Below are 23,030 nucleotides of genomic sequence, written 5' to 3' on the forward strand. Positions count from 1 at the left end.
AGTAGTCCTTATCTCCCCACTTCCAAACACCACTGGATATTTTTTAGAAAACAAATTCTGGGCTAAGAGAATTAAGCTGTGTCATTTCCCCTGGTAAAACCCTTGGATGCTTTATAAAGCAACATCAAAAAGTTGCTCCTTGGGAGCCGGTCATCATCCCTCCCCCATGCTCCAGGCAAGGGGAGGAGCTGACATTTTTGGAGAACCCAGAGTGTGTAAGGTTAGTTACTATGATGCATACAGATAAGGACACGGGGCTGTAGAGAGCAGAAACAACTCATCCAAGGCACCAAAAGCTCTGGCTCTGACTTACCAGCCCTACAATCTTCCTCAACCTCTCTAAGCTGAGTTTTCTCTTCTGCAAACTGGGATAATAATCATACACACCCCATAGGGTCATAAAAATTCAATGAGTTAATTCATTTATTATCCTGAACACAATGACTGACACATACAAGAGCCCAATAAATGTTAGGTGGTGTTATAATTATTATTATTGCCTGAAAAAGAGCAGCCGGGCTTTACTCTCTGCCTTTTGCATTACACCAGGCAGGGTCCTTGTCCCTGACTGAGGACCGTAAGTTTGTCTCCGAATGGAAGAGCTTTAACATCCCCAAGCCAAGTTCATGGTGTGGGGCACTGGGGAGTAGGGATGTCTAGGACTTCCACCTTCTTTGAGGTGGGAGTAATTTGAGCCAAACTATGATGCAATTTACTTATTCGTCACTGCTGAGCAGCGATGCTCCAGTCTTTACTTTGAATGCTTTTATTGACGGGGTACTCATTTGCTGTTGAAAATCAACCCATTCCACGTTGCACACCTTTTACAATTAGAAAGTGTTCTTTCTCTGTTCCGGCTCCCTCCACCCTCCTCCACTTCCCACTTCCTTCCTCTCCGCCTCCTTCTTCCTGGCATCTTCCCTTCCCTCTTCTTTCTGCCCTGTCCTTTCCCTCCCTTCCTCTCCCCTCCTAGGCCGAGAGCCCCAGGTTCCACCCTTTGCCCTGAAGTCACCGTCTAGGCCACGGAGGTCACGGAGAACACAGAAGGTCTTCAGTGTAGCCCTTAGCCAGCTGATGGGAACTTGGTCTCCAGGAGCCGTAACCCAATCCTCTGGGTTTTGCAGGGTCTTTGGGAATCAAAACGTTTTATCTGGGCCTCATGGCTTGGCCTTCTGGTGCATTAATGTCATCCATCAGTTCGCCCAATTTCCATTAACAAAACCCCGTCTAGAACCACAGGAAACTTGAAATGGGTTGATCTTGTGTCTTGAGGCCCAGCTGTCCCTCGATGGCAGCCATGGAGAAGCTGGAGCGCTGGGAGTGACTCTCCGGAACCAACTGGAACCAGTGTACACAGGCAGCCCTCGCTGGTTCGAATCCTCCGCCCAGAGCACCTGGACTCCACAGCTTGCGGGAGCAGCCGCGGGCTGCGCTGCCGCTTTAAGAGAGGGGCGGGGCCCGGGTACAGGCCAGGCAGGGCCGGCCCACAAGGCTCCTTTTCCTTTTTGATCCATTCAAAAATTACTCAGTGCAAATTCCCGGACTGCTGGGAGAGGAGAAGGAGAGGGGCGGAGGAGAGAGGGCTGCTGCGGGCGCCGTGCAGGGGGCACCCGGGCCCCGAGGGGCTGACGGCCGGTCGGGGAGAAGCCGCTTGCGGCGGGCCGTTCTGGCTCCGGTGGCCTCACCAGGAAGCGTCAGTCTCGACACCGGGGAAGCTCCGAGCGCCGCCGCCGCCTCCCTCCCGGCACCGGGTCCCCGAGCCCCCGCCCCGGCTCCGGGCCAGTCCTCCGCCCTCCGGGACCCTCCGGCTTGGGCGCCTTCCCGGGCGATGGCTGGCCGCTGAGCATGGCTCAGTACGGCCACCCCAGCCCGCTCGGCATGGCTGCGAGAGAGGAGCTGTACAGCAAAGTCACCCCGCGGAGGAACCGCCAGCAGCGCCCCGGCACCATCAAGCATGGATCGGCGCTGGACGTGCTCCTGTCCATGGGGTTCCCCAGAGCCCGCGCGTAAGTGGCCGGGCTCGCCGCCCGGGCGACCCCTCCCGCCCCAAGCGACCGGCCCTCGGCTTCGCTCCGGCTCGCCTCCTGGCGCCTGCCCGGCGGGCGGCGCGTTCCCCGCTGCCCACGACCTGTTGGGGGTAGGCTGGGCGCGCGGGCGGCCCGGGACTCGGTTCCTCCTGGCGGGGGTGCAGGGGAGGGCTCCGCGCCCGAGCGCTGGGCTGGGGGCTTGCTGGCGATGCCTACGGTGAGGCGTGCCTAAGGGTGCGGGATGCCTAAGGGCTAGGGCACAGGGTTCGAGTCCCGGGTACGGTGGCCCGCGCCCGGCCTCAGAGGGTGGGGCTAAGCGAGTCTCTCCCGGGCTCCCCGAGGTCTCCAGCGCTGAGCCCCCGGGGAGGCGGGGCCCCACCGAGGATTCGGGCACCCTCTTGATCCGGAACGCCGGGCTGGCTTGGGATCCTCTGATGGCTGGGAAAGGGCAAGGCACGGCGGGGCAGGGAGGCCGGCCCTCCCACTGCTGCGGCTTCCAGCTCCGGATGTCGCTCTCGGGTTCTGCCTCCCTCGGAGTAGGAGGGGCGGGAGCGTTGGGATTGCCTCGTGTTCATTGATGGGGAGGATGGAATGAGAAGGGGAAGCACTTCCCCCAGGGGCCCTGGGTTCTCGTCAACGGTGACGGCAGCGCAGGAATCTGTGGGTGCCTGAGAGTGAGGAGAGGAGCAGTCCTCCCTCATCCTTCTTCCTCCGGGAGGGCGGGGTAGGGAAGGGCAGAGAGCGCGCAGGTGGCTGCCCCAGCAGCTTGCTGGGAAGAGGCCTGGTCGCCGGCACCAGGCAGCAGCGGCAGCAGGAGTCTTCGGAGGCTGGCCGCCCAAGGCCGTGGGGCTGGAACGCTGCCTAGGCCGGGTGGCCAGGCCCTTCTCCCTCGGTGAATTCCTCACATGCAGATTTCTTAGGCTGGGACACAAGGCCTGGGATCCTTGTAGGGCGCTGCTTCTTTGAATGACATCACCTGAACAGGGAGCTGGGCAAACTTTATCAGAAAGGGCCAACTTGAGGAAAGTTTGTCTTCTTCTCCCTTTTTTCAGGTGATAGTGCTAGGTCTCCCTTACTTGGCCTCTGGGCAAACCTTTATTCTTTACTAGTAACTTGGCTGTAATCTCTTGATCAAAGCTGATCCCTGATTTTATCATTCCACCCAGCCTGCTGGGACAGGTCGGAGTGGCCTTGGAAGGCCATAAAATGGACTGACATTTCTGCCTCCTACTAACTTCCAGTTGCTGACGCCAGAGTTACAGGGAGAAGATGTGGTGGGCTCTGCAGGGGTGTGCCAGGTGTGGAAGCTGCAAGTCAGGTCCTTCGTATGATGGATGTGCATAGCTGTCCTTAAGAAGGGGCAGGTAGGGGCCAGCAGTCTGTGGGGCAAGGCTGCAGAATTAGCACAGCCCCTGGCATTCGCCTTTTCTAAAATGAGGCCAGCGTTAAGGACCTAAATTGCTTAATGAAGGGAAGAAATACTTAACTGAATTCTTCAGACCGTGGTGTTTGCTCTTTGAGGTGGCTTTAACAGGACATCTTTCCTGCACTGGGTCCAAGAGGCCTTGGCTACGTGCTGAAACATTAGGATGATGGTTTCATTTTGGCTTGTTCTATCCCTGAGATCTCATAATAACTAGCATTTAGTGAGTACTTACTATGTACTGTTCTAAGCACTTCACATTTATTATCCATTTTATCCTCCCAGCAGCCCAGTGAGAAAGGTAATTATATGCCCGTTTTATGAACTGGGGAACAGAGGTTTAGAGAGGTTGCATAACTTGCTCAGGGTCACAACAGTGAGCAGTGAACCTGGGATTCAAACTCAGGCATGTGTCGGCTCAGCTCAGGCCTCACATCCAGAACCAGGATGTAATGAGTTAATGTGGGTAAAACACTTAGAGCAGTGCCTGGCACACAGTGGGTGATCTTTAAGTGTTAGCTACTGTATTAGTTTCTGTTTTAACAAATTACCCCATTCCGGGTTGTTTAAAAACACAGAAATTTATTCTCTCACAGTTCTGAAGGCCAGAAGCCCTAAATCAGCATACCTGGGCTGAAATCAAGGTGTTGGCAGGGCTTTGCCCCCTCCGGAGGTTCTAAGGGAGAATCTATTCCTTGCCTCTTCCAGCTCCTGGCGTCTGCTGGCATTCTTTGGCTTGTGGCAGCATCCCTCCAATCTCTGCTTCTGTGGTTGCCTTGCCTTCTTTTCTTTCTGTGTCAAATCTCCCTCTGCCTCTTTCCTATGAAGACACTGTGATTGCATTTAGGGCCTCCCCAGATAATTCAGGATAATCTCCCCATCTCAAGGTCTTTAACTTAATCTCATTCACAAAACCCTCTTTTCACAGGTTCCAGGAATTAGGGCATGAATATTTTGGGAGGAGCCCCTTTCAGCCTATCACAGCTACTATTATTACTAGCACTGCCTCTCTACTGGAAACGTGACAGAGTGGGTCATGAGGAAACATCCTGGGGAGGGGGTAGGCTTGCTCTTCTGTCTTCTCAAATTCTCTGTCTTGGAGCGTCAGAGCCCTTGGCGGTCATCTGATCTAGTCTACTCCCTACCTGGGCTGGCATCTCTTCTACTTCAGCCAAGAGAGGCTGATGTGGTTAGCCTTCCTCTTAATAACTTAATCAGGTCAGTAAGAAGAGGGACTTCTCCCCAGGGCCATCTGAGATTCCAGAGAGCAGACTTTTTTTTTTGAATTTATTTTATTTATTTTTTATACAGCAGGTTCTTATTAGTCATCCATTTTATACACATCAGTGTATACATGTCAATCCCAATCTCCCAATTCATCACACACACACACACACACACACACACACACCCGCTGCTTTCCCTCCTTGGTGTCGGTACGTTTGTGCTCTACATCTGTGCAGAGAGCAGACTTTTAACTTCATTCTGGAGAGTTGTGAAGAAAGAGAGCAAAGGCACCGGGCTCCGCTTCTGAGAAGCCTCTTTCTTAGGCTTTAAGCCTGGAGGAAGGAGCGTGATGAAATGGAAAGTGGGAGAGAGCAGTGATGGTTTCCTGGATTCAGGAAGACCAGGCTGTGATGTTTCAAGAAGGAATGAGACCGAGGTCTGGAACACAGCCCTTTGGAGGGAATGGTGGTAACCAGGGCTGGCAGCTCTGGTTTCCCTTCTGGGTGTAACAGCGTCTGATCTTGTGCAGCAGCAAGAAGGGCCCTTCCACTGGGCTCTGGGTGGACCGTAGAGAGCACCGATGCCAGCAAGGCCCAGGTCCCATGCAGCCTGTGCTGTGCTCTGGCCTTGGATAAGTCACTCAAGCCCTCAGGGCCTGGCCGGCTCCCTCTGAGGGGAGCAGGATTAATTAGCGCATGCTTATTAAGTGCTTGACGGCTACTGAGAGGAGTCGGGTATGTTCCTCTAGCTCGTTATGCCCCTGGAGCCGTGCTAGGGTTTTTCCACCCAACCGTATGACCTTTGGTCCAACTTAGACGCTGCTGTAGAAGAACAGCAGCCATGTGGAGAAGGTTCGAGAACTGGCCGTTTATATCGTGTGTGTGTGCGTGTGCGTGTGTGTGTGCATGCACGCACACACGCAAGCACAAGGCAGGGAGGTGTTAGGGAGGCCTCAGGAAGGAAGCTTTCAAGGGGCCAAAATGGCCTGTCCCTTCCTTTTTCTTTCTATGCCCTTAGCTCTTCCTTTTCCCCCAAGTTCTAAAAATAAAGGCCCAGCTTTGTCAAGACTGGAGTGAGGTAGGTCGGAAGGAAAAGGAAGAGTGTGTGTGCTGGGAAAGGCCTGGGGCCAGGAAGGGCCCAAATGGATCACCCAGGAAGGCAGGGTGAATTCTGACCGAGTGTTGCCTTTTTTGTTGTTGTCTTTTGTATCTTTTTTTTTTTTAATTTTTATTGGAGTACAGTTGATTTACCACGTTGTGCCAGCCTGAGGTGTACAGCAAAGTGAATCAGCCATAATACATGTATTGATATGTCCACCCCCCCTTGCAGGTTCCCCTCCCACAGCGGCCAGCACAGAGCACCGAGCAGAGTTCCCTGTGCCACACGGCAGGCCTCTGTTAGTTATCCGGTTTATATATAGTAGCGTGTATATGTCAATCCCAGTCTCCCAATTTATCCCCCCCAACCTTACCCCCTTGGCGTGTTGCTTTGTGTTCCCTACTGGCTTTTCTTACTTGCCTCTGTGGTTTTGGGGGGCAGCGGAGGCTTCTCTGCCACTGGAACTCTGAGAGCAGCCACCCAGCAACTGAATTTGATGAGGCCCCACTGACACAACTCTGGCCTTTTGTTTTGGTTCCATTCGTTCGAGACTGCCTATGGCTAATACTTTGTCTACAGCGCATGACTCTCGAATGTTCTCTAATGATTGAGAAGTAGAATTTTACAAAAGGACCCTCTGGCCGGGGTCTGATGCCCTGATTCCCAGCCCAGCTTCTGACCGACACTTGAAGCATTTAGGTCTTCTGCTGAACCCCTTTCCTCAATATCCTGTTCAGCTTCTGTGCTGTGTAACTCACGAGGCTTTGTGAAGACCGAATGAGCTGAGGGGCAGGAAGGGACTTAGAACTAAGTTAAAAATATAATCTGGACCCAAGGTAGATAGGATTACGGTATTATGGTGTTGGATGAAAAGAAAAGGAAGGAGGTGAGATCGTGGTGGTAAATCTCCAGCAAGGATTTACATGTGCTGTTAGGTTGTTGATATCTGAACAATGCCCAGCGAAAGAGCAGGACAGTGGCGGAAGGAAGGAGCTGGACTAAGTGCCTTTGACTTTGCTTTGGACAGTCAGCATTAGCTATGCATCACTGCCCAAAGATAAAAGCAGCTCGGAGCTGGCAACACAAGGAACTGGGAGGCATCTTGCAGAGCCCGTGAATTCAAGCATCCGGTTTCTCCAGCTTACCTGCTGGTGGACATTGGATCCCCTGAGAGTACCTGGTCAGCTCAGCATCTCCGAATCGTGGCTGATTCTGGGTGGGTGCTGCAGCTGCGTTCCCAGGGGCCTTGGGCAGAAAGAGGAGACCAACCAAAGCCCACGTGGAGTGAAGGGATCTTAGAGGTGGATGGGGCAAGCAAGTCTCTACTCCACCTGTCATGGCCGTTCACCCACACAGCACTCCCCCCTTACACGTGTGTGTGATTTTGTGGGTGAGGTTGCTCTCACGTGCCCTAAATATCCCCCTTGATCTTGAGAAAAGCCTCGCTTTATTTATTTATTTTTAAAATATTTATTTATTTAATTTATTTTTGGCTGTGTCGGGTCTTAGTTGCGGCACGCGGGCTCTGTAGTTGAGGTGCACGAGCTCAGTAGTTGTGACATGCGGGCTTAGTTGCTCTGTGGCATGTGGGATCTTGGTTCCCCAACCAGGGATCCAACCCATGTCCCCTGCATTGGAGGTGGATTCTTAACCACTGGACCTGAAAAAGTCCTGGGAAGCCCTGAGAAAAGCCTCGTTTTAAAGATTAGGTGACTTAAGTCTCAGAGGACTTCCAGGGCATGCCCGGTGTGAGGCCATGTTGCCATGACAGCATTGGTCTAGAACTGCAAGTCCAGTGAACTTCCCAGGCTACCCAGAGGACCTGGCTCCAAAGGAAAGACCTTGGCATACATTCATTTTTCACTTTCCTGAGGTATAATTTATGTACAATAAGCTGAACCTATTTCAAGATTGATGAGTTTTGACAAATAAATATACCTGTGGCATCACCTCTGCAAGATAGCACGTGTCCTTCGCTCCTGTAAGTTTCCTTTTGCCCCCTTGCAGTCAATTCCTTCTCCACCCCTATCCCTGGGCAAGCAGCGACCCACCTCGTGTCACCGGCGATGAGTTTACATTTTCTCGATCTGCATACGAGCGGAATCATACAATGCCTACTCCTGTGCCTGCCTGGCTTCTCTCCTGATATTTATGACACTCATCCGTGTTGCATGTAGCAGTAGTTTGTCTCCTTTTATTGCTGAGTAGACCTTAATGTGTTTGGATGGGCTAATAAGGTAATGATAACCCCTTGCACACAGCGTCTGTGAAAATTTCCTGTTATGCCCTAATACTACCTTAGATTTTTAGATCACTTTAGAGATGACAAAGCGGATTCATGTACCTAATCACTGTTAAGTTTCAGACATTGATAATTTCATGAGAAAACAGGTTCAAATTCAGTGCCCCAGAGAGTGAAGAGCATCCTGCCTCATGACTCTATCCTGCGGTTTTTGTCACTACCCCGCCCTTGGCGGCCTCAAACTCTAACTGCTTTTCACTGAGTGGACAAGAGTGCTCAGCGCTAAGGGCTTTGCTTTTCAGAGAGGCAACAAACCGAGGGAACCCTGTGTCTCCCACCAGCTCTGCTCCTGCTGACAGTGGAGGCGGAGCTCAGCGCCCCGCTCGTCCGGGCGGGCATCTGGGGTGCATGTATGTGAGGGTGTGTCCCTCTTCTAGGGCAGGCAGAAACTGAAGAGACCCAGTCACCCTCTGCCTGATACACAGACGTCTCACCGTGGCAGCTGTCGGCACAGCCTGGGTTTGAATCCCAGCTCTGCCTCTTCCCAGCTGGTGACCTTGGGCGCGTTGCTGAACGCCCTGAACCTCAGTTCACCTGTCTGTACACTGTTGATAATGCTGACTGAAAAATATGCCCAACCTAGAAGTTGAGGATTTTGTTTTGTTCGGGGGATTGCTGAGGACTCAAGCCCGAGAGGCAGCCTCTCAGATAGCTCTGGGGGACGGCTCTCAAGAGGTGAGGGAGGACCCAGGGTAATAGGAGTTTTGCAGTAAAAACCAGGTGGTCAGAACATCAAACGATTACTATTAATTAAAGAAAACCAGACATCTCAAGTTAGCGGGTTTAGCACTCTTCTGTGTATGGGAAAATGCCAAGAGTCTGGGCTCACTGAAATCATTCCTTGGAAAGGCACCTCAGCTGTCTGGGGCCAGGATCCTGCTTTTCTCCATCCTGAGTCCCCTCAGGGTGCACAGTTGGGGATGGCCGCAGTGGCTGCTGGCTTGATGGTTGCGACATCCTTTGTTTACTGAAATGGCAGGTGACATTCTTCGTCCACAACAATAATAGTATGTAGCTCCGTAGATCCTTGTGAGGGTGAAGGGTGCAGAAAACAGTTGGGGAACGCCCGTAATCCCTCAGTGAGGAGGGAGGCGTGACTGCTACTCCAACGGTGATTTCATTCCACGTGACTCCCTTTGTCTCGGGGTTCCCGTTTGTCCCCCACTTTTATATCACTGCTCCTCACTGAGCTGTGGCCGTGGAGTAGAGGCTGATAGCCTCCTTCCTCAGCATCTTGTCCCCGCAAACTGCCCCGGGGTTGCCGGCCGAGTGGAAGCGGGCCCCCGGAGCAGAGCAGGGCCATCCAAACTGCTGACGATAATAAATGGCCAGGCTGGAGAGTTGAAGGGGTACCATATGGTTGTCTTCTGATTCATCTCAAATGGAATCAGACGCCAGCCCTGGAGAGAAAAAAATAAAGTGCACTGAAGAACAGCTCCTGCATGTGACGGGCAGGGTCCCAGGCAGGACAGAGTTGCTGTTGGGAGAATGAGATGGCTGTGGCCCCCTCAGGGCTGAAAGCCCTTGTCTTCTTCATTGGGAAGTTCTCCAGGTTCCACTGGGGGTTTTCCCAGAGACTTATGGGAGAATCTCTGAATTTTCTCTTCCCTGGAAGATGGAGGGATAGATGTAGCAGCAGCCTGTGTCCTCTGGACCTTCTGTCAAGAGCTCAGGCTATGTAGGTGATGTCCGTCCTTGTTGGTCCTCTGGCTAACATCCCGTTTTGCTGGTGACTTTGCTGTCATGTTCTTTTTGCCACCTGCTGCGTAAGAGGATGAGGCTTATGGTGAAGTACCTCAGATGAACATCCAGAAATTGTCTGAGCTCCTACTGTGCGCACAGCTCCCTATTAAATTCTGTGCAGGAATAGATGAATGTCAAGTTCTGCCACCTGGCACTCTGAAGTCAGCCACTGGCTCTAGCTGGCTGCACATCCTCCACAGTGACTTTCTGAGGAGCCGGTATGCCTCTTCTTGGCCTGGGTGAATAATTCTCTACAGATAGTTGACAGGCTCTAGGTTTGGCCCTCACCCCACAGGTGGCCCAGGGGTAATGCACGATGAAAGCAAACTCCGTGTACCTTTCTTTCAGAACCCCGCCTTGGGCTTTCACTCTGCTCTCACTGGTTGGCTGTCTGGACTCATATACATCCTTTTCCTTCCCTGGGCCTCAGTGTTCCCACCTGTAAAAGGGGTTGACGTCAACCACCTCTCCGATCCCAGTTCTGGTGACTTGGGGGTGACATGGACAGCGTTTTTGTTCAACGCAAGGATGTTTTCACTGCCTCGTGTGCTTTTCTGTTCCGGAACGTTTGGCTTCTCTGGTTTTGTTTTGTTTTGCTTTCCCCAGTGCTATATGGTCAAATTCTTCTCCCTTTAAAAAACTCTTCAGGACTATTGATATTCTAAAGAATAAATGAATGGAAAAGAAGAACAATACAGGGCAATTACAACGGTGGGGAGTCGTCTAACGAGTATGCATTATTAGTATAATTTTCAAATTGGTATGATGTGCTTTGCTGCAAAATACAACCACAATGCTGGTTAAATGAGAAAGGAAGTTAGTGCCCTGAGCCCAGCCCCTGGGGGAGAGAAATTGCTCCTTGGTACCTTTTTAATTGAAGGGACATCTCCCCTTCTACAGAATCACCAGCTGTTTGTGTAACAACTCCCATTGTGTTCAGTTGCCCCAGTGGAAGAATAAACATTCCTGTACATAAAGCAACGGTGGCAGTGAACTCCACCAGGACCAGCTATTGCCACACACAGTGGGAAGCTGAGAGAAACACCACCATCGCAGCTCACAGCAGTCCGGAGCACGCCAGAGGAAGCTGACAGCACAGATGGCCAGAGGCGGCCAAAGGTTTCAGATTTCTTTTCAGGTTTTGCGGGATAAACCTTCTGTATGAATCAGGTAGCACGATTGTTTAGAATCCTACTTCCGTGTTGACGGTGCCCCATTCAGAAATATTTACTGTGCGCATTGGCTCTCTGTTTATTCTCTTATCTTGGGCAGGAAGCAGGGAGAGAGAAGGAAAGAAACCTGCCTTGAATGGCTGCTTTTGTGTACAGTCTCTTTAAACACAGGCGACCACACGTAGAACCACACAGGGTTGCTGGATTTCCGAAACCGCAGCATCTGCTGTCTCCTTTCTTAATCAACCTGTCCTTGAATTGCCTGCATGCCTTTCCTTTCTCCTCTTTTTGCCTCATCAGATTTTACCCGCCCTGGAGAACTAGTTCGACCACAGTACAGCTGGCCTCCCTTCTCTTTGCTTTCTTCTCCTTCCCCTCCCCGCTCCCTTTCTCTCTATTATCCTCTCTCTTCCATCTCTTCTCCCTCAAGCTTCACTTTGTGAAGTAAGCAAGGTAGAGAGGCTCTTCCCTCCATCACCTATGAAGTGCTTTGTCCAAGGTCTTCAGCCAGTTCTGCACAGTTACCTATCTCTTTGGGGCCTCTTATAACGCATCTTGACAATTGAAATCTTTGAGAAACAAGACCAGAAAAAAAAATTGTATATGTTTTATCTCCATGAAAATTTCCCTGGGTAATGCCATTTTTTCAGAAAAACATACAGACATTTCCCGGCGTACTTATGGGCAACTATTATGACCTATTATAAGAGGAGTTGGGAGTACAAAGGTAATTAGATGTAATCCTTGCCCTCAGGGGACTGACAATCTAGTGTGGAAGATAGAAAGTTATGACTAAATGTCATGTTATGATTAAGTGTGATGCAAGAGATAGATGCAATATCTAAGTGTGAAGAGGAGGAGGTGATATAACCAGACAGAGGGGCCCTGAATTAAATTTAAAGGGCAAATAAGAAGGGCGCGATACTCTTCTACAGTTTGAGAGGTAGGGAGACCAGTAGACAGTTCAAATGATTTAATATCACACTGCAAATGAAGATGGAGGCAGATTTTAATTTCAATTTGGGTTTCTTGAATCATCTCACCACCACCCCTCCCCCCAACTAAATGAGTAACTTGATGCTATCTAGCTTAGAAAGAAAAGGAAATATTTTGTCTACCAAAGGAAACAGTTGGCCCATAGTTGGGCCTAACTTTAGATCTGACATTATTTTATTCATTCTTCCAGTGGGCATTTACTGAGTTGCCTACTATAGGCCAGGAACGTGTTCGGGATGCAAAGAAAATTGTCTTTCTTCTCCAGGAGCTCAGCCTTCCTCAAGAGAGAAAGGCATATAAACCATAAACATGATTTAATAATGGAATTAGTGCCATAGTAGAGGTTTGAAAAAAAGCTCTGTGGGACCACCAAGAAAACAATTACTGTAACTTAAGAAGGTTGAGGAAAGCAGAGGAGGTGACAATTAAGGCAGAACTTAAAGAATGAATAAAGATTCTCTAGGTGTAGAAGAGGGAAGAGCATTCTAAGTCAGAGAGAACAGCATGAAATTCAGATCCTAAGGCACAGGGGGGCTGGAGACTGGTGGGAAGGAGACAGAAAAGGCGCAGTGAGAGATGAGAGTGTGGAAATTAGGGCCAGACTGTTTCCTAGAGGTTATGGGAAATAACATTATAAGGCAGAGAAGTCAGTATAAAGGGGAATGGAGCAGAGAAAAACTAGGCCTGGAAGCCAGTTAGAAGGTGGTTGTAATAGTCCTGATGAAAGATAAATCGGGCTTGGGTTAAAATACCCGAGAGCCAGATACTAGAGAGGTTTTGGAAATTGAATTGACAGGATTTATAATCTGTGGGGTGTGAAGGGTAGGGGACCATAAAGGTAGCCCAGGATTTCCAGCTTGGGAAACTAGAATGGTGGAGACATTATGAACTGAGATAGGACATACGAAGATAGGGTGATTTAGAGGGTGAGGCAACGAATCTGGATTGAGACATGTTTTAGGTGCTATAGACACAAAGGTACAGATGCGGTTGCAAATGGGGCTCTGGAGCTCAGAGTGGTTAGGGCTAGAAATACCAATTTGGGTATTTATGGTAGTAGAAGGCTTGGGAGTAGGTGTCACAAACCAGGCAGAGTGTAAAGAAAAGGAAAGAAGCCAACTCCGAAGGGTAGAATTCTGGGGAACCAGCTGGTGGGTAGAGGAAAAAGAACAGGTGAAGGAGGCTAAGATAAATGGTTTGAGAGAGAGGAAAAAACAAAATGAGAGATGTCCTAGAAGAAGACAGGGAAGAAGAGAATTTCACATCAAAGATGCAGGTCAACAAAATGTTTCTTTCCCTTTGCGTTTCCAAAGTGAGTAAAATCGTTGGAGGTGACTGTAGTTGGCTGTGAATGGGATGTTCTCAGAGGATGATTCCAAAGCTTCTCTTTAGGGTTTCTGGTAGTTCCCTTCAGCTTCCCCAGACTCCAGAGGACCAGGACCCTGAGATCCTGCCTAGCTCCTTGCCAGCTCTCTGAAACTGCCAGCTCTCTGAAATCTGCTCTCTGAAACTGAGACTGCTGACAGATCTGACTGAATAGACAGATGATCAGGAATCTGATGTAAGAAACACCTGCTCTTTAGAATTCCCCCAGCGCTAAGTTCCACTTGGAAATTTCACCTTCCCCCTTCCATCCCTACCTCACTACCAACCCCCAGCCCCATCCATATCACACCTGAACTTGTTCTCATTGGAAACCAGGCTGAGGTCCCCTGATTATCCTTGCTGGTGTGACCCTTCATTCATTTTTTTATTCAGCAAATCTTTCCCCATCCTTGCTGTGTGCCAGTCAATGCATTAAGTGCTGTGGATAAAAAGCATTGAGGGGGCTTCCTTGGTGGTGCAGTGGTTGAGAGTCCGCCTGCCGATGCAGGGGACACAGGTTCGTGCCCCGGTCCGGGAAGACCCCACATGCCACGGAGCGGCTGGGCCCGTGAGCCATGGCCGCTGAGCCTGCGTGTCCGGAGCCTGTGCTCCGCAGCGGGAGAGGCCACAACAGTGAGAGGCCCGCGTACCGCAAAAAAACAAAACCAAAAACGCATTGAGAGACCATCTCAGTTCCTCCTCTTTTATATCTCAGGAAGCTGAAATCGCAGCGTGCCATGTGCTAAGCTCATTTCCTATCATTTCCTCTCTCTGGTAAGCCCCTGCCACTACCACCACCTCCATCAGGAATAGCTCATCTCAAGGAATGTCGGGGATCTATGCTCTGTCTATAAGACATAGATTCAAGAGGTGACTGGTGGTCAGGGGCTGGACCATCCTCTGTGGCCCTGAGGGAAGGTTTTCTCCAGTCTTCCAAGTCCTTGCAAGTTGTTCTGCACACTTGGGTCTGTCTGTACTCACTAACAACCTGGAGTGGGGAGGTGTGGAATCTGAGTGGATGATGGGTGATTTGGAAGGAAAAGATAGAGGAAAGAAGATGGAGGAGGAAACAAGCAGAAGACCTTGAATGGGGCATGGGGTGTGTACCTGAATCAAGGGTGGAGAAAGTACATTTACCCCCCCCAAAAGGGAAGTTGTATTTTACATGGTAGGTTGTATGTTTGCGGGGATTGAATTTCTAAGAGTCGGTAGACCTTGAAATGCAAACACAGAATATATAGTTTTAAATTTAGGTGATTTTGGTGAGTGACAATTCTTCATGAGTTGCCAAAGGATGTGAAGAAGAACAATGTCCTTTGTGAAAGATGTAGATAGACACAGGTGCTCGAGAAATGTTAGTCATTATTCATAACCTAGGCAGTTCCTAGTATTTAGTTGCATGATAGCAATCACTTGTTCCTGCCTTGAGAGTCATGTGTGACAGCAGGTACGTTTTGCTTCAGAGTAAAGAAGCTCAAAAAAAGTTCCGGCCCTAGGTTGAAAATGACTCAAGTACCTCTTCTGAAACAGAGTATTCCTACTTGGAAAAAACCTGCAGAGGTAGAATCTCAGAAGTGTCTTAGTGGAAATTGCTAGTAGAGCTTATCTAGTCCAACTCCCACTTTTTACAGAATGTCAAGTGAGATGAGCAAGTGAAGTGACTTTTTCAAGACCAACAACTAGCCTGCGACAGAAGCAGAGTTTGAGGCCCCCTGGCTGTCAGTCCCAACCACATTCCCTTTTTCTATATCAGACTCCTTCCCTGAGTCCAGACTCCGCCTCCAAGAAATAGATTTCTAACAAAGTTTCAGCTCTGTTTTCTGGAAGAATGGACTGGTCTGTTGTCTGGATTAGCTCTTTCTTATATTGTCTTGGTTTTTTTCTTTCCTTTTTGCTTCCCTCCTTCTGCCTGCCATTGTTTGCATCGCAACCCATAGAAGATGAAGGTAATTTGTGGATAGGCCCGTTGGAATGGTTACTTCTGAGACGTGGTTGGGGGGGCGGTGAGGAAGTATCACACCAAGAGTAGAGTAGTTGTTGGAGGGGATCCATAGTTGTCTCAGTGACCCACCCCTGGGGGGTATTCTTCTTAGGGGGAAAAGAAACTTGGTTTTAGAGACAAAAGACCTGGTTCAAATTCTGGATCTGTCACTTTCTGCGGGTGTAGTTTTTGAACAGGTTTTTATAGGTTGGATGAATCAAAACAAGGCAATGTATATAAATGTAATAAAACCCACAAAAAGTCAGGCACATGTAAAGTGATACTACTATTTGTCATCAGTGATTGGGTTCTGGTACTTTGAGGCTTTTCCAGAAAGTCTGTGACCTGTTGGTTTTGTGTGACTTTCGGCAGGTTGTTCTAACCTTCCCTAACCAAGCTCCGTTCTTCCAGAGAAGCTTATTCTGTCACCGTGGGGAACACAAGGAGCCCTTGGAGAGGCCCGTTCCGTCAAAGTGAATGCTTCCTTCTGGAAGCTTAAGTTTTCACTTCACCTTTTTTGGGAAGTAGGGACTTGAGTCATAAGGACTTAGAAAGTGGCTTTTGTGAAATACAGCACATGTGACCAGAGGCATGCATAGTAGTTTCCCATTGCTGCTTTAACAAGTTCAGTGGCTTAAAACAACACAAATTGATTCTCTGAAAGTTTGGAGATCAGAAGTCCAAAATGGGCAGTATGGGCTAAAATCAAGATGTCCATAGAGATGGGTTCTTTCTGGAGGCTCTAGGAGAGAACCTGTTCCCCTGACGTCTCCAGCTTCCCGAATCCTCCCGCATTCCTTGGCTGGTGGCCCCTTCCTCCGTCTTCCAAATGCATCACTCCAACTCCTGCTTCAGTCATCACATCTCCCATCCGACTGCTTCTCCTCCCGCCCTCTTTCCCTTACCAAGACCCTTATGACTACATCTCTCCCACTCAAGATCCTTGGCATAATCACATCTCTGAAGTCCTTTTTGCCATTCATAAGTTCTGGGGATTAGGACATGGGCATCTTTGGGGGCCATTCTTCTCTCTACCGTGGCATGTGCATGTGTAAGCACTTGGCCTGTCTCCTTAGTTCACGATATTTCTCACAGAAGAGAGGTCTGCTAGGCTCTTCTCAACTGCATTTCTGATTGTTCACTCATTTGTTGTCTCATCACCTTCACCATTCCCAACCCAAGCACCAAATATCCATAGCTAACTTTTGCTGAGTGCCTACTGTGTACAGACAACATTTTAAACACATTACCTGTGGATTATTTTGTTTATTCCTCATAACAGCCCTATGAGATGGGAACTATTATGATCCCAATTTTACAGATGAGAAAACTGAGGCACAGAGGTTTTTTTTTTTTAAGTTGCCCAGGATCACGCAACTAGTAAGTGGTAGACCCAAAGATGAAGACTCCGGGCAGTCTGACTCGGTGTGAGTTTTTTTTTTTTTTTTTTTGCGGGAAGTGGGCCTCTCACTGGTTTGGCCTCTCCCGTTGCGGAGCACAGGCTCCAGACGCGCAGGCTCAGCGGCCATGGCTCACGGGCCCAGCCGCTCCGTGGCATGTGGGATCTTCCCGGACTGGGGCACGAACCTGTGTCCCCTGCATCAGCAGGCGGACTCCCAACCACTGCGCCACCAGGGAAGCCCAGCACCCACAGTATTGGCACATAGCTGGTGTTTAGTAAAGTTTGATGAATTGCAGAAGGAAACTTGAGGTCCAAGGAAACAATGTGATGTCCCTAGATTACACAGAACTGGGGTCACAAGGGCCGCCCGCCTTGCCCGTTGGTTTGGTCTGTTATTGGGCCCCAAGTAACAGCAATGTGGTTGGCTGTGTAGAAGTGTGATCTGGAGTTGCAATGATGTTATCGTCCTTTCTGAAAGCGTGTGTGTGTGTGTGTGTGTGTGTGGGTGTGTGTGTGTGTGTGTGTACATAGTACTCATTTCGGCTCCACACTATGAGAAGACAGGATTGTTCCCAGGAGTTAGTAGACTCCCTGCCGACCACCTCCCCCAGCCTCCACCGGCTGCTGCAGATTGAGCCTCCACAGTAGAAGCAGGAAGCTCCTATTCCTGTGGCCCCGATGAGGGCTCCTCGGGTAGAGTGCACAGTGGTCAAAGCAACATGTGTTCAAATTCCTACCGCACTTGGAGCAAGTTACTGAACCCTTCTAAGCCTCAGTTTTCTCATCTGTTAAATGAGGATAATGAGATCTGCCTCAAGGGATTGTTATAATGATTAAATGAGATAATACATAGAAAAGAGTGCACAGTAAATGGTAGCTACGGTGGTTAAGATCAGCAGCTCTGGAGTCACACTGTTGTGTGTGGCACACGAGGAGACTCCAGGTATAAGTCAATAAGGTGGTCTAAATCTTTTTTTAATTAATTAATTTTAATTTATTTATTTTAGGCTGCATTGGGTCTTTGTTGCTGCGCACGGGTTTTCTCTAGTTGCGGTGAGTGGGGGCTACTCTTTGTTGTGGTGCACGGGCTTCTCGTTGCAGTGGCTTCTCTTGTTGCGGAGTATGAGCTCTAGGCAGGTGGGCTTCAGTAGTTGTGGCACGTAGGCTCAGTAGTTGTGGCTCACGGGCTCTAGAGCGCAGGCTCTGTAGTTGTGGCACACGGGCTTAGTTGCTACGTGGCATGGGGGATCTTCCCAGACCAGGGCTCGAACTTGTGTCCCCTGCAATGGCAGGTGGATTCCTAACCACTGCACCACCAGGGAAGTCCCAAGGGGAAGTTCACTCCGAACATCTTTACGACCTGTGTCTAGGTTCATTCCATTGGGTAAGGCTCTGGGGAGGGGCTTCCCTCCCCTACCAGCAGCGTGGGGAGGATGGCAGGGGGCCCCGTGGGAGTCAGCTTGTAGGTAGGCCTGGAAAATCAACTGATCCGTCACGAGGAGCCTCGGAGGAACCTCAGACCTCACGCAGACCTGTGGCAACGCTGTGCGTCAGGATTGAGGGGAGAGTTTGAAGTTCTTATCTCCCTCTAAATGTGAGATCCCAGGCTCCCAACCAGATGGCTGAACAGACAGCTGTACCCCTTTGCTGTCTGGCTGCTTCGGGTGCTGTAGATCTCTGGATGTCACTTCATCCATCAAGCCTTGGCAGAAAGGCGGCAGGTGTGGTTGTCTCATTAGGGCTGCAGCTACGCGCCCTGCTGGCCGCTCGAGTGGGGACATGGGACAGAGGAAGAGCGGCTGGGCACCAGTCAAGCCACTTTAGCAAGATGGCCTGTATCGTGTGTAATCCATGAAGGCTTTTGAACAGAATGACTCTTGGGGGATGTTGAGTAAAGAAAGAAGGTTGCTATTTGCTAGGCAGCGGGCTCAGAAAGATGTGGAGGCTAAGGGGAGAAATCTCAGTTAATTCCTTATTTATTTCTTCTTTCCCTCTACTGCAGGCTAAGGAACTAGCCATGGCTTTTCTTTTTTCTCGTTTTTTTTTTAATTTATTTTTTTTGAAGTACAGTTGATTTACCAGGTTGTGTTAATTTCTGCTGTATAGCAGAGTGATTCAGTTATACACATATATACATTCTTTTCTATATTCTCTTCCATTACGGTTCATCCCAGGATATTGAGTATAGTTCCCTGTGCTGTATCTATACAGTAGGACCTTGTTGCTCTTCCGTTCTATGTGTAATTGTTGCCACTGCTTTTCTGAGTTGGCCTGGGAAACAGGTAGTGTGGGGCTAAATGTGCTTAGTCTGAAGAAGACTTGAAGGGATAAGGAAGATGCTGAGGCAGGGCAGAAAGCAGGTTCTATTAATTCAACGAAGATTCACTGAGCAATGCCTTTGTGCTGGGCACCCAGGACTTGTGCTGAGTGCTGGGGCTACAAAGTTGAGTATGACCCAGCCCTGGCCACAAGGAGCTCCCAAGCTCTTGGGGAAGTCTGACTCAAGCAGATGACTTTGATATAACGTGATAAGATAGCAAAGGAGGGGAGGTATCTCTCCTCTGATATCCGGAGGGCTGTCATGTGAAAAGAGGATGCTTATTTTAGGGACTTCACTGGGTGCTTAGTGTGGCTGCGGGAGCTGATTGAAGTTCACCAGGAAAACAGGGAAACCAGGGACCTGAGCCCAGGATGCCCCGCCTTCCGAGGCAGTGTCTTCTCTCTCTGGTTGTGGTTGATTGTGAACAAGCTTCCTTATCAGTCTCCTCAGAAGGACTTAAGCATTTCTAGGTTGGAGTCAAGAACTTATCTGAAGTCCCTGGGGTGGGGTGAGGCTGGGCCCACCTAGGATCTGAGCTCTGCAGGGAAGGATATGGAATCCAAGGGCCACATGCCCAGAAATAGAGAGATGTAAATGGTGCTTTGGAATCACACAGGAGCGAGGGGATAGCTCTACTTGGGGGTCCTTAGTTCTTCCAAAGATCTGGATGTTGTCAAGTGAATTTATATTAGGTCCTCACAGGTATTAGAGGTAAATACCATTTTCTTAAGAGGCTTCATTTGTTTAGAGCAGTTTTAGGTTCGTAGTAAAATTGAGAGGAATGTTCTCATATACCCCCTGCCCCCCACAATGCACAGCCTCTGCCGTGATCAGCATCACTCACTGGAGTGGGACATTTGTTAAAACTGATGCACCTACACTGACGCATCATAATTGCCCGAAGCCTATAGTTTACCTTAGGGTTCACGCTTGGTGTTGAACATTTTATGGGTTTGGAGAAATGTGTAATGACAGGTATCCATCGTTGTAGTATCCTACGGAGTATTTTCACTGCCCTGAAAATCCTCTGTGCTCCACCTGCTGCCTACGCAGCCCTCCCTCCTCAGCAACCCCTGGAAACCACTCATTTTTACCGTCTCCATAGTTTTGCCTTTTCCCAAATGTCATCTGGTTGGAATCATTCCGTATGAGTGTATGATAAGGCTATGAATCATAGCCTTTTCAGATGGCTTCTTTTACTTAGTAATATGTATTTAAGGTTCCTCCACGTCTTCATGGCTTGATAGCTCAATTCTCTTTAGCACTGAATACTATTCCATTGTCTGGATGTACCACAGTTTATTTATCCATTCACCTAACGGAGGACATCTTGGTTGCTTCCAGCGTTGGGCAATTATGACTAACGCTGCTGTAAAAATCTGTGTGCAGGTTTCTGTGAGGGCGTAAGTTTTCAACTGCTTTGGATAAATACCAGGGAGCATGGTGGTAGATACCGTTTTTAATCCTATTTTATGGGCCATTCACTAGCCTCAGCTCCTTACAAACGCTAAATCACTCTTTACTGAAAACCTATGCAGTATTATTAACAGACCCACTGACAGATGAGCAAATGGGAGCTCAGAAAGTTATTTAACATGCATTTAAGCGGCAGAGCTGGGTTGCCAACCCTAGTTTTTCCTACTCCAAGGGCCTTTTCATTAGAGCTACAGTCAGGTCACCTCAGTTTCTGCTTTCCTGGTTTATTTTCATTCCTGGATCACAGCTTTTAACTCACACACAGAGCTCTAGCACCCTGACTGGCAAATAAATGTTCCCGGCAATCCAGCCAGCTGCCGTTTCCTGTGTTTATAGACCACATAGCAGGAAAGTGTTTTAAGAGCTGTTTCGAGTGTTGTGTCTGCTTCTCCATGCGAACGTGTGGATGCCGCTCCCGAGAGGGAGGATGGTGACATGGGGTGCTCCGTGCTGGGTGGCAGTTCCCATGTGGTGGGGATTTGGAAAGGAATGCATTCGCCACTGGATGAGATCAGAGCCTTTGTTCTGTTTGGTCTGACACCATGTGGTCTCAAGAAATCAATGGACTGCGAGGTCAGAGTGCTAGAACGAACTCCACTGTCCATCTGTCTTGTGACTTTGGTGAAGGTGGTCTGCGTCCGCTTTGCCCATCTGTGCAATTTAGTTCTCTGACGTCTCAAGGCCCTCTGATAAGCCACGCACCGTGTAGATCCATGAGCCCCAGAGACACAGGATGCATTCCTGACCTTCTGAATCCCTGAGTTTAGGAAGGGGGGAGACACGGAAGCAGCAGATAATCACCAAACAAAGAGGTACATCGTGCTGCAGCCATGCTTCCTCCAAGTTTTCAAAGGATCATCTTGTACTGCAGGGTGTTTGGAGCTTCTTAATTAGATAGAGACAGACAGCTGGTGAGATCTTACATTTGTTGTGGATCTGCTATGTGTTGTTTGACTCTTTTCTTAATCCTGAGGGGATTTGCAGGTAGTATTTCCATTTTACAAATGAGAAAAGTGAGACAGATCAATTTAAAAATTTATCCAACTTGTAAGTGACTGCAGCAACATCCCGGAATTAGTCTGGCTTCAGAGCCTTACGCTTTTCTACCTCACCTAACAGCCCTTTGAAGATTTCGTTTTGAAGTTTCGAGATACCAGCAGTCCAGCATTCCTCCGCCATTGAAATGACTTCTGTTTCTTTCGCCTTAGTGTGTTTCGGGATATCACTGTCAATCAGGAGGTGATAATGGCCTATTTGTTGCTGCCTGTCTTTCTAGCCTCTTCTCTCCCGCTGCCCCCTTGACCACTCAAGTTCCTGCATTTTCAACACTGCGGGCGTCTTGCTCAGATTCGTTAAGGAATCGACAAATCAACACACGTCTTCTTCCTGGGTACATTTTTCTCTTAGGTGCAATGGTGTACATTTTTTACAAATATACTCTCCTTTGAAAAACTTTCTCAGATTGTATTACCTGTTTCTCATTCCTCCACCCTCCTCTCTACTCCCATCTAAAAGCAGGATATGTGTGTGTGCGTGCGCGCGTGTGTGTGTGTGTGTATGCTGCGTGTGTATGCTGCCCCAGCACATTAGATGTGCCCCAACCCACACCTCTGTTGGAGCACTTTTCCTATCACATCATCATGTTTAGTTTACATCAGCCTCCCAGACTAGACCATGTCTCCTTGGGGTGATAGTGGCCTGGTTTTCCTATTTCCCTAGCACTTTGCATGGTGCCCAGTACATAGCAGGCGCTCAGTTCATTCTTTCATTTCTTTATTAACATTCATTATTCATGTGCCCTGTGCTAGGTGCTAGGGAAACAATGGCAAACAAAACTGGACTTGTCCCTGCCTTCCTGAGCTTAATAAATGTTCCTTGGAGGAAACTGAAATTGATCCGTTTACCCGTGAAAGAAGGCTGCTGTCTTAGTCTGCTCAGGCTGCCTTAAGAAAGTACCACAGGGGCTTCCCTGATGGCGCAGTGGTTAAGAATCCACCTGCCAGTGCAGGGGACATGGGTTTGAGCCCTGGTCCGGGAAGATCCCACATGCTGCGGAGCAACTAAGCCCGTGTGCCGCAACTGCTGAGCCTGCACTTTAGAGCCCACGAGTCACAACTACTGAGCCCACGTGCCACAACTAATGAAACCTGAGCATCTAGAGCCCATGCTCCGCAACAAGAGAAGCCATTGCAATGAGAAGCCCGCGCACCTCAACGAAGAGTAGCCCCTGCTCACCGCAACAAGAGAAATTCCGCGCACAGCAACGAAGACCCGACGCAGCCAAAAAAAAAAAAAGACTTCAGTTATTAAAAAAAAAAAGAGAAAGTACCACAGGGGGAGGGATAAATTGAGAGACTTGGACTGACATATACACACTACTATGTATAAAATAGATAACTCATAAGAACCTACTGTGTAGCACAGGGAACTCTACTCAATACTCTTGTAATGACCTATATGGGAAAAGAATCTAAAAAGAGTGGATATATGTATATGTA

The 23,030-nt window shown here is 49.1% G+C and overlaps 1 protein-coding gene across 1 annotated transcript in view; it reads left to right on the forward strand.

Annotated features, from left to right (window-relative positions):
- Positions 1-1,845: 1,845 nt before the first annotated feature.
- The window catches only part of UBASH3B (ubiquitin associated and SH3 domain containing B), a gene marked incomplete at both ends in the record, with an annotated part of 136,004 nt that continues 114,819 nt past the window's right edge, over positions 1,846-23,030 (forward strand). The window contains one exon of the mRNA XM_079929607.1: positions 1,846-2,006. Coding sequence (XP_079785733.1) covers positions 1,846-2,006 — 161 coding nt within the window. The remainder of the gene's footprint in view (positions 2,007-23,030) is intronic.

This window comes from Stenella coeruleoalba, assembly GCF_951394435.1.
Source record: "Stenella coeruleoalba genome assembly, chromosome: 8".
NCBI lineage: Eukaryota > Metazoa > Chordata > Mammalia > Artiodactyla > Delphinidae > Stenella > Stenella coeruleoalba.